The sequence below is a fragment of the Triturus cristatus genome, chromosome 7 (assembly GCF_964204655.1).
Source record: "Triturus cristatus chromosome 7, aTriCri1.1, whole genome shotgun sequence".
NCBI lineage: Eukaryota > Metazoa > Chordata > Amphibia > Caudata > Salamandridae > Triturus > Triturus cristatus.
Window position 1 is genome coordinate 71,433,894 of NC_140590.1, and position 12,167 is coordinate 71,446,060.

General features: G+C 43.2%; 1 protein-coding gene across 1 annotated transcript in view; it reads right to left on the minus strand.

The window, feature by feature from the left end:
- Positions 1-3,811: 3,811 nt before the first annotated feature.
- The window catches only part of LOC146808851 (ly6/PLAUR domain-containing protein 3-like), a 154,538-nt gene continuing 146,182 nt past the window's right edge, over positions 3,812-12,167 (minus strand). Inside the window, exons 4-5 of the mRNA XM_085615675.1 lie at positions 6,788-6,937; positions 3,812-6,507 (exon numbers count right to left, since the gene is read on the minus strand). Of these exons, the coding sequence (XP_085471801.1) occupies positions 6,056-6,507; positions 6,788-6,937 (602 nt within the window). The 3' untranslated portion in view covers positions 3,812-6,055. The remainder of the gene's footprint in view (positions 6,508-6,787; positions 6,938-12,167) is intronic.

Below are 12,167 nucleotides of genomic sequence, written 5' to 3' on the forward strand. Positions count from 1 at the left end.
TTTGAGCTAAAGGAGATGTAAAACTCTGAACTATATGAAAAATCTCCTTAGCATTGTTACGGGCCTGCTCAATATGGGCTGTAAAATAATATTTTTTTGCCTGAAAAATGGCCGAATGGTAGATTTTTTGTCTGCCCCTAAGGGCGGCCTTGGCCGAGGGACAATAGCCACTGCGATGCCAAATCCGTTAAAGCTTTTTGCATTCCTGTTTAAGCAGGCGCAAATCAGATGAAAACCAGGGATTCGACGGCGAGGCTCTCGAAAATCTAGAAGAAGTGGGAGTAGCAAGCAGAGACATAGACTTGACTAACCAATTCGTAAAGCCCACAAGACTCCCCTCAAGATCGGGAGTAAGGGCCGGTCTTGAGGCCGCCAGGACCCTCGCCAAAGTAGCGGGATCCACCTTTTTGAAAGCTGGTTTCTGTGAGATAGATCCCGCCCCACAGTTCGGGGCTAGCTTACAGGAAAAGAAGGTGATAAAATGGTCAGACCACGCAAGAGGCAGAGGGTCCTCCACCGAAATGCTGAAATTAGAGCAGATAGGGTCAAGGATATGACCTCCCTGATGAGTTGGATGGACAACCCATTGCGACCTGAGATATCATCCATGATACACAACATTCCATGAGTCTTTTACTACCAAGACGATATATTGTTATATGGGGCCATGAAAGCAGAGCACAATGAGAGAAACAAATAGGTACTAGAAAAAGTCAAAGAATTTGCATTGACATAAAAAGCAGACAAGGAATACCATATTTGGGTACACAATCACCAACAAAGGTATTGAGCCCAAAGAAGAACTTGTAAACTCTAATTTAAGCCTAGCATCTCCAAAGAACAAAGAAGAACTTAAGGCATTCCTTGGGATGATAGAATTCTACAGCAAATACATAAAAAGATTTTGCTAGCAGAACATTCCAAAGAGACCACTAATAAAAACCAGAGCAGATTTCAATTGGGATCACAAGTGTGAAAAGGCGTTTCAAGATGTAAAATGTTGCTTAAACATGCTCCTAAATTGAGTTCATTTGTACCAGGCAGAAAAGTAATAATAATCGTGGATGCAAGCACAAAAGGCCTGGGAGGGGTCCTATCCCAAATAACAGATGCAGGTGAAAAGACCATCGGCTTTGCCTCAAGGTCACTACGCAGGATAGAAACAAGCTACTTTGTTATAGTGAAATAAGTTTGAGTGGTATTTTGGGCTATACACAATTTCAAGAATTTTGTCTGGGGAAGTGATTTAAAGGTCAGGTCCAACCATAAAGTATTGAAAGAGATCTTTGGGAAAAAAAAGCTTGGGCTTGGTCTCCAGACGCATCAGAAGATGAATCCTCAATGAACAGGAGTTCACTTTTAGCGTGAAATACATCCCGGGAATAAAAAACAAAGTAGCTGATTGTCTTTCTAGGCTGATTGCCAATGCTGAGAATGTGAAAGACAAGGGGATACTGGAAGATACAGAGGATTTAGCAATACTAAATTATTGCATAATATCTGTTGGTGTGATTGCGGATGGTGAATGGAAAGAAAGATTAGAGAATGAGCAGATTCCTAATAGATGAGAGATTATGAATGTGAAGGCTGCCCCTACAAGACACTGTCAAGAGTGACTTCAGGGCATATTGATACGTGAAAGACGAGCGATCAGAAATAGATGGATGTTTGTTTAGGGGAACCAAGCTAATTACCCCAGTTGGTGTACGTCTCAAACTCATAAACATGCCACATGAAGGCCACTTTGGAGTCTCTAAGACAAAAGAAAGACTAAGAATGGACTTCTGGTGGCTTGGTATCAACAGCCAAATAGAAAGTACCATAAAAGAGTGTGAGTTGTGTAACAAAAGTGACAAAGTTTTAGTCACAAGAAAACCTCCCATGCATCCATACCCTGGATACACCATGGAATAATCTGACCATGGACATAATGGTCCTTTATGGGGAGAAATCTCAACACAATATATAATAGTTTTAATGGAGCTCTAATTGTGATGGCCTGAAATTAAGATTGTTCTTAACACCAGCGCAAAAAGCGTCATAACATTTCTAACTGAAATTTTGCAAGGGAAGGACTATCATCTACAATACTGACAGACAATGGAATAGAATGCTGCTGGAAGGAAATGCAGACATTTATGGAAGAAAAATGGCACTATACCACTGAGTAACAAAAGGAAATATGGAACTTTTTAATAAAACCATAAAAGAAGGAATACAATTAGCAAAAGTGAAAAATGTGTGTTTGAAAAAAGTAATATTCAACAGACTCAATGCATTCCATCTTAGAATAAACCACGCTACAAACCTCATTTGAACTGTTAAAAGGCAGGCAGAAGCACTCAAAATTGGTTCCGGCTTGGACGTAGTGGCATAAATGTTGGGTAAACATCCATACTAAGAAGACCTGGAGAAAACATGAGAAGAAACTCCTGGAAGTAAGAAAGGAAAGATATGCCCAAGACCACTAAACCAGAGAGTCTAATGTTCATGTGGGAGATTGGGTAAAATAAAATGTCCCTGGGGAGGTGTTGAGGGCTCAGAATTCTCAAAAGCCATGAGAGTAACAAAATTGTTTTGCAACACCATTAAAATGGAAGATGGCAGAACATGGATCTGGGCAGGATAGCGAAGCTCAATTACTCAGCTGTCAAGGATAATTCAAGTCAGTCTCTAGTTGTGAAAATTAATAACAATAACAGTATGCTAGATAATGTGACCCACATGATGAGTAGAGGCACAAACAAACATCCCACAGGTGAAACCCCGCATACAGTACGGACATGAGCCATTAGACCACCTGAGTTCTTGAAACACTATGTCAGGGCATCAAAACCCCTCTTACATTTAGGCCTGCTTCAGTTCACTGTTACATGGGAGACTGTGGGTTAAAGGAAATGTCAATGAACTGTCTTCTTTCTTATCCATAGTCACTGGTTTTAATGTTGTCCTAATTGTACTCATGAAAGGTAAATGCAATATATATCCAGTAAGACATTTTACTGTTCTGAAGGTTTGCATGATCACCCCCTGATGATGAGAGTGCACCCTTTTCCTATCCCTTTTCTTGTGACACCTCTCCCTGCCCTCCTTCTGTGTATTATGAAGAAAGGGGGATGTGTGGTATCTTCCAAGTGTTTCCTCCCCTGCTCCTTCCGCCCCCTCATGTAGAATGGAATGTTCCGTCCCCTTATTCGATCAGTGGTTGACCGTGATTCAGATCTGTGTTCTCTCAGCTGTGGCAGGGGAGTCTGGCAATAAACTTAGGTCTCTTCAACACTGGGCTTCTTGTGAGGATTTCATCTTGCTTTCCCACAGCCTACTTTCAACAGAATTTGCCTCTGTGGATGTGTAAGTTTAGTAACTTGACACCATTAGAGTTACTCCCATGTCTTCAGATATTAAACTGGATGATGTATGGAAGTAAGTATCCACTGATGAGTCTCCAACACCCAAGTACCTTAACTCGAATTTCAGCAGATTCCAGTGGATCATGATTGAAATTTGTTTTGACGTTTATAAACATAGAAGCCTTCTGAGACTAGTTTTTCCATAATTACACGCTTGAACACAAGTTATCATATTATCAAACAAATTTTCTTCATGGAGGTTTAAAAGGTCCACAGTCCTCATCCACATTTTGTAGAGTACTAGACAAGGATGTTGAACAGAACTCTAGTTTCAGATGACTTTACATGTATACCAACCTCATAGTCAACTTTTTGCTGAAACAACATCTCCACATCATCATCTTCCTGAAAACCCCAAAGGTCTACAAGTGTTGAATATATGACACGTTTATAGTCCAGCATTCTTTCCTATGATGTTTATTGGTATAAATATCTAAAGCTAAACAGGTTGCAAGATGGACAAGTCTACAGGATTAAAGTCAATGGCCTCAAATGTCATTGAACCTAAATATCAACTGTTTCTAGAAAACACACTTCAAGTACAAAGGTTGGAGTCTTCCACACCACACAGTTAACCTACATTTGGTGAATAAAGGGGTGGCAGCAATGTTAACGCTAATGTCACCAGTATCCGACAAGTCAATAAATCAATAAATTCTACTTGGTGCAGGAAGGTCATGACTACAGGAACATCATCCTTAGAACCGGTGAATAGGGTGGGCCTTCTGACACATCAAAGACAGCGGCTCTGCAGCGGAGGGCCCAGTGCCAAAGACTTGCTGCTTGCAGAGTCAGCAGTTGCTTCACCAGCAGTCAGTCTGCAGTTCCTACACGTCTAAATGTGCAAAAGCAAAAGTGTTGATTTGAGTTGCTCTCCAGCACCGGCAAACACCATATTACCCTAAAGATTGATTTTTATATTCGTAGTAGTAGTAGTAACAGCGGAACTAAACACAACTTTCTAAAGTCTTCATTAAGAGTTTTGTGTGCCCTGAACAGGGACTGACCACACAAACTGGGAATGCAGGTCTTTTTCCAGTGTTGTCCCCAATTCCATGGACACATCTGACGACATATCAACCCTGCTCGGAGCAGGTGGAAAATGACAGCAGAGAGATGGTGGCCATTAGGGTTTGGGTAGTCTGCAGGCCAGGGCATGGTAGCATCAATCCATGGGGAACATTGCTTACTCACCCTGTGGTGCTGCAGAGGCTGGTGGTGGCTGAATACTGCTCCTGTCATCAACACCCCCCCCTGCTTGACTCCCCAGGAACTGGACTGGGTGTGGGTCCGGGGTTACTGTGTGGATTATTTGCAGATCTAGTCATCTCTGACCCAAGGACACCCAGCAGCACGCATTGGCCCCTAGTGGTATTCCCTCCCCCAGTGTTAATTCTCTAAGCGGAATTCCACCACTCATAATGAGATCCTCTGTATGTTTAAAATTCTCAAACTTAACTTATTGTGCAAATAGCTAGTGTATAGTACGCGACCTAACTTCTGAAGATTTTGCTAGTTTACATTTCTCATACTAAATCTGCTGACAATATTGTACTGGGAATCATCCAGCAATAGAAACTGGTGAGAGTCTGACAAGAGCGTTTGGTGCCTCCTGCTTTCCCCGCCAAGAAGTCAAAAACCACAAAGAGGCATTCAGCTGTAAAGGGCTTAGATTAACATAAAAAATAATGAAATTTAGACTTTGGTTGTCCCTGGCCTCTAGTCAGTCTCCCCATGTTTCCCTAAAAATTTAATCTTTGAGTCAATACCTTGTCCTTCATCTAATCACGGTTGCACCATCACAGAGGGGCATTTGCCAGGAACATAAACTATGTTAACCTGTCAAAGCTAACAACAATCTTTGGTTCTGGAGAAGCCTTGCTACAATGGACTGCTTGGAAGGGAAGTAAAAGTATATTAGCCCCAGAGACGTGGATCATCCCTTCACCCAAAACACGAGTAAGACCAAGTGACTGACGCCTGTGGGCGGTCATGTCAAGACCAGGAGCTGCTCAGGAATCATGAGCTAGGCAGCTGCAGAACATGTGCAATGCTTGAGGGTCATGAGTCTTTAGAGACATGTTATGACCATGGATGTGATGAGCCATCATTCACACCTCTTAGCTGAAGAGGGTCCTCCTGGTCAAGAAACCCTTTAAGTTCTCCCTTTTGTAGGGTGGTGAATATGTGGTAAGGTCCTGGCAGAAACATCTAGGCATAATTGTTGAACTAGTAGGTCCAGTGAGTGCCCAAGATCCCACTAATGCCTCCCACCAACCCAAAGCATGACATCAAAATGAGCTCATTATTAATGTGTTTGTTTTATAGTATCTTGTTTCAGACCCTTACTTCCTCCTGGAGGTAGCCATGATAGCTTGTACTGACTACCCTGTGAGAGTCTCCTGCACAGAGGGGCACCAGTAGTAAACAACAACAACCATTACTTATACTGCCTTGTTATCCTTGGATGCCCTCCGACAGATGGTAAAGGCCTCACAGTGTTCACAACATGTTATAAATCAGCAGAATTCACACTCAGACCCAACTAGCATGGAAGCTGCTGTCCTTCAACAAAGCCTACAGGAAACTCCAAAAGAGGGTCAGTGCTGCAAGAGGAAGTTGTACATAGAAAAAATGGGTTTTGCTTATAAATGGAAAGAGGCGAGAAACAGGAGTGCCCAGACTGGGCTGAAGACCTTGGAGGCAGAGTTCTTCTCCCTTATGTCTGCTGTGCGGATTGCTGTTCCATCGGTGGGTTTATGGTCAAGGGAGTTGGTGTTGGAAGTTACTGTTCCTACCTTCACACTGGTCATGCTAATGGTCATGTTGGTGCTAGAGGTGGTATTTGCCATGACCTGTGTGGCACTGTGGCTGGTTGAATGTTGCCCTGGTGTAGCATCTTCGATAACTCCAGGGTACACCTCCAGCACAGGGAAGGATTGTTGTTGAGTTATGTTGGACAGGTCCTTGTTGCACAAAGCCCCGGAGCAGCACGCACCTTTAATAGTGAACGTCGCCCCACCCAGTTTCAAGGTCTCCTTGGCACAGATGGACCGTTTGGAGCAGCTTTTGATGGGTATGGACACTGTGGAGTTACCTAAAGGCAAAATCAGAACAGTGTGAATTTAATTCAAGAACAATCGTTCTGTAGCAACAATATATTCATTTGCGCTCCATGCCAAAACGGTCAGCAGAACTCTTCACACTCACCCTTACACCTCAATTCAAAGAATATGCTGGCTTCCTAGAAGTCCAGGAAATGACTTACACAAAAGAGAAAATACTGAGTAACATTTTCATTTGTTCCTGAAAGAATGACTTGAGTTGGATACATGTGATGAAGAGGCATGCATAGACAGTCCAGAGCCCTGACTTACCCACAATGACAGTGGTGTTGCCATCGAAGCATGATGTGTGCCCGTTGAAGCAGGAGACCTCATGGGCGTCCGAAGGGAGACACTTTTCTTGCACTGCCTTCCCCATGCAGCTGTAGCACTTCAGCTCTTTGGGCACTGTGGTGGAGGTGTCTGGAAAGAAATCCAACATGGCGTTGGGAAAGGTTCTTATGTATATTAGTATTAATACAGCAATACCTAGCACCTGTGAAGCTCATTGCATCTATCTTAACATTGGCTTGAGGGAGGATACATTTCAAAATGGTCGTTGCCCTTTGCAGCCATCCTTTTAGTATTGGGGCATCTTTTTGTTTGTGTCTCACTCTACACATACTTTTCGTATATAAGCAACTTTGCAAACACTGCTTTTGAGATGCAATGTCACTTTCACAGGTGCAGAGTGATGTTTCTTTCTTTAGAGTTCTATTGTAAAATGCTCTAAGATAGTGCATGTTCCAAGGTCTCATCTAGTGGGACCCTTGTGGCTTCTAATGAGAACTTGATGTATAAAAAAGTGGCAACATTTGTACTAACAGTTCTGGTGTCTGGAGGGAAGCTGGCAACTGCATTATGTTAATCTGTGGTATAGTGCTGTATTATGTGACTTTAAAAATTGTATCTTTCTTTCTTTAACTTGATTGGTCCAAATCTTGAGACCCTTACACAATGATATATTCATGCCTGGGATTCATTGTGTTTTACATTATAAAAGAAGCCTCTTCTTGACAGTTGACGACTCCCTTTCCTTGAACTTTAGGACGCCATACTATGTTGATCTGACCTCTGATTTACAACTTTGATTTATTCCTTAGAGCTGAACTATATCTGTTTCCGTTTGTTTATTTCCTGCATTTTATTCTGAGCATCATACTATTTCTTGATTTAATCGTCCAATTGACGGATTGCAAACCATTTCACTTTTTGTTCTGTATACAATTTGAATCCTTTATTAAACCTTCATAGTTTCATTTTAAATAAGTTGTAAATTCTAAAGTGCTTTACTATCTACATTGGAATTTGCATTGAATTTTGTTGGACAGGTCCAGTTGATTAGCAACAAAATCCTTACATGATTAACACAGCTCCAGGTCCATCGGAGCAATTTAAATTTATGTTAGCAGGATAAAAGCGCCTTGAGATCCACCGGCACGTTGAAATGCTTTCTTCTCTGTTCTTGGAACGTGTGGCTACCGCAGGCCACAGTGAGATGTAAGATTCATGCACTGTGGACCAAGAGCAGACTTGTACCCATTAGACATGACTAGTTGACTTCCAGAGATGTCAGCCTTTGGACAACTGAACCAGTGGGCTGTTGCCAGGCACAGTACCTCTATCAGACATTGTGGTGAGTGGTCGACTTCACAGCCGAGGTAAATCCTCCGAGATGAGACGATTATAGACATATTGCACTCATTGTATTCAATGTGAAATGTATTAAAAGGGATTCAGGCCTTCAATCAATCAAACAAATAGCATTTGTAAAGCCCAGCACTCTCACCCCTGGGGGTATCGGGTGCTGCGTCTACATTGAAGAGCCGGATCTTGAGTCTCTTTCTGAAGTCTGCACGTGAGGGGGCTGTATGGAGCTGGAGGGGAAGGTTGTTCCAGGTCTTGGCCGTGAAATAGGAGAAGGAGGAGAAGCCACTGCTGTAGCTGCGATCCACCCCAACCCAGGTATGTAGAAGAGAAAACCCACTATAAATCCTTAGGCCGGCTAAACAGATGCCACTATTTATAAATAGTCCTAATGGCAGAGTTGTTTGCCTGCGCCTGGAGGCATTTTACAGAGAAATGCGCTACAGAAGCAGGACAGTGATCATCATGGTAGTATCTACCATTGCATGTTCCTAAGTTTTGGAGGGCGGTTGCACTGCAGACGATGAAAGAACTTGTGTGTGTGTCAGAAGGAAGCCAAGAGATGGATCTTTGGCAAAATGACTCACACCGCCGTGGCCTTTTAGCCTCTGAGACCCCTGGAGAAGGGAGCTATTGTTCTCTTCTGGTACTCTGAGGATGATAATGTGAATGTACGTGCCTGCTAGAGAAGGCGAGGGAATGTATTTCCCTGAAGTTGACACCACCACTGTTGGGGTGGATGAGCAGGCCAACCTGGTGGCCGCACAGGTGTGGCCATTTACTGCTGCCGAGTCATGGCATGGGACCTGGCATCAGCAGCATTTGTGAAATTAGATAGCAACAATAGCTCTAGGTGGCTGGTATAGGCAGTGGCATATTTGATCCCGAATTACTAGACTTTGGAATTGGCAGTAGCAGTAGCTAGTGGGTAAAGCCTCTGGCTTGCAGCAATGACACCTAGTGGACAGAATATGGCAATAAAAGCAGTGAGATTAACAGAATGGTCAGAGAGGTCAGAATTTGGTATTAGTGGCGATCACAGATAGGTTCAGATTAACTGTCTTTCACGCAATGGGACGGTGCATGAAAAACTGCAGTGTGCCATTTTGCTGAGGGCATACAAAAGAGCAGCGCCATTGATTACATCATTAGCGGCACTCATGGTAGATCTGGCATTATGTTAATCCTCGTGCTTGAGGTACAAATATCTAGGTATAAACAACAGCCCAGGTGTCAGAAACCGAAGATGTAACATTTTAGGTAAAGCAAATATGACGTGCGTATACAAGGCCATATTCTGCTTAACCATAATTTTTAGGTCTCGCCTACACAGCGCGCATGTGCTGCATAGGAAAGAGACGTTTAACCGTCGATTCCCTTTTTGAGGCAAAAACGTGCACGCGTTGCATTGCTTTGAATGGCAACGCGTGCACATTTGGCGATTACCTTGAAGGAGCGAGCGCCGCCATCTGGTAGCAATTATCGTGCTCGCTCCCGAAGGTAAACACTGCCTGCTCTCGGCCGCACTACTCCCCACCCCCCTACTTGTTTAACTTTGAGCGCGAGGCGCGCGCACGGCCAGTGCTTGTTTCTGGATTGTTGTCTTCCTCGCACACACCCCTTTGGGGTGCACTGGAAGGACTGCTTTGATACCCGTGAGCAGCAGGACTTCCATGAGTTACAGCACCAAGTCTCTAATGTTCTAAAACAGGGCATGATTTGTCTTTCTTTCCTGGTGTGATAGCGGGAGTGTGTTAAATAGTTTCACTGTTACTCTGGTATGATTTCTGGAATGCTGACAGCTTACTGCTGAGACCTCACAGCAGATCTCTGGTGTAAAAGCAGCACAGCCTTTCATTTGTCAGGAGTCAATAAAAGACGTATTCTTGAATTCAAGCAATAACACCATTTAAGCAAATGATTGAATGAGTTTCTACTGATTTTGGCGGCACCTATGACTCATGTGGGAATGCGCTACCGGCTGCAGATGCGGCTAGGATGAATGTTTAAATACTGGATGAGTACTTTAAATACAGCCTCTAAACGAAATCTCCCACAGGCGCATTGTATGCAGATCGTGTGCATATCTTAGCATGGATTACTCAGCGGGTCATGCGCCGCCGGCAGAGATCTTTCTATTCTCTTGAATTGAATCGGTTCATCTAAAAAAACAGTGTTTCATAAAATTACATTTAAGACGGGCTCCATTGTGGTCCACTGACATGGAGTCATCTGGTCGTCACCCTAAAACTATTTTGTGGCTAAGTTTGCGGTTTAAAAGTAAAGACGCACTGTGTTCAAATTTCATAAAACAGGTGTACGGAGGTATGCATTTACAGATGATGAAGCTATGCATTTTCAGATGGAATATCCTTTTACGTGTAGGGCTTGCAGGTTTGCTAATCTTCACTGTCTGTGTCACTAAATCGTTTCCAAGTCAAAGGTGTCCCTTCCATTCCGTTTCTGTTCATTGCTCCACCACACTAATCTAAGTTTATATTACAAAAATACTACCATAACAAATTTTAAGGTGTACCAGTCTACCCATCTCATGGTGTTTGCAGGTGTGCTAACCCTAATTAGTTTGAGGAAACAGATTTTCAACAGTAAATCATTTCCATGTCCCAGGTGTGGTACCTTAACCCACCTACCGAGTCACATATGAGCACCATCAAACCATAGCCAGATCCTGGGTGCCCCATCATAAATAATTTCCGGGTGACGGGTACATTTTGAGATGATGTGCACTCCCATACCCCACCCACGGTGTGGTAAATAATTTAATTACCGGGACTTAATTTGATACAGAAACATAATAAAATAGCTCAGTAAATAAGAGGCAGAATCCGTGGTATTAGAGGTTCGGAATGGGCTTTATTCCAATGGTCGATTATAATCGGTTGCTCCAGGTTCCATCACCACGAAGGTTCAGGAAGTGAAGTACATACATTATTGACAATCAATTACTTTTATACAATAAGCATTACAGTGAAGCAAATACAAGAGGCGTAACAATTGATAGTGGAGATAATATATTCATACGTGGCAAAGATAGGCGTAACTGGGTGTGTTTAAAGAACGTCATCAGATGTGATGTCATAAGAGGGTGGTTACATGAAAGAATTTCGCAATGTCAGCAGAAATACTTGGCAGAAATGCGCGCGCAGCAGCATGACGTGTGATTGACGTGCAGCTAGGGGGTGAAGGGGACTTGACATTTAGCTCTACATGTGGCGACAAATGTCTGGAGGGTCAAGTCAACCTAATCCCAAATCATATCTAACATCCTATGTTTAAAGAACTATGTTATCCAAAAGAGAGGCCTTCTTGGAGTAGAATCTTATTCTATACTGACTATACTGACTGTTAGTGCGTGTACAAGCGTCTAAGTGTCTACACTAGATGCGAGGGCAGGAATCCTCCATAGTAACAGTGCTATGAATTACTTGCATAAAGACAGAGAAGCCGGGCCTTTGCTCGGTAGCTGGCAGAATGTTTACTTAAGCTACTAGACAGGAATGCATTGGGCAGGGAGCGGAGCAGATAATTTCCGAAGGTGAAATACAGTTCTTGGCAGGCAGCAAGCTGATGTCAGGCATCGTGAGCCGCGCAGAGGATGAGACAAAGTTCATGGTCACAGATGCAGGCTCGGACTGGAGCTTCAGAGACAGAAAGGAAGAAAAGCTTGATGACAGAATCAGGGCCTACTTGCCTGGACTGTAAAATGGCATAAGTGAACCATATAAAGGCGGTGGCCTTTCGTACTTAGGAATGGAATATCCGGCCCATTCATGGCGGATCAACAGAGGACATGTTAACGGTGGACGCATATGTATTTGCGTCTTCATAACTGGAACTGGAGGGAACATACATGTACTTGTAACATGCACATAGAACCGTTGGGGTCCAAGATAGGGGACATAACTGATCATAAAAATCCATATTTCCACATTCCCTCCTTGTCCCCTACTTGCCCGTCAAGAGATATCAATCTTCATTAATCCAT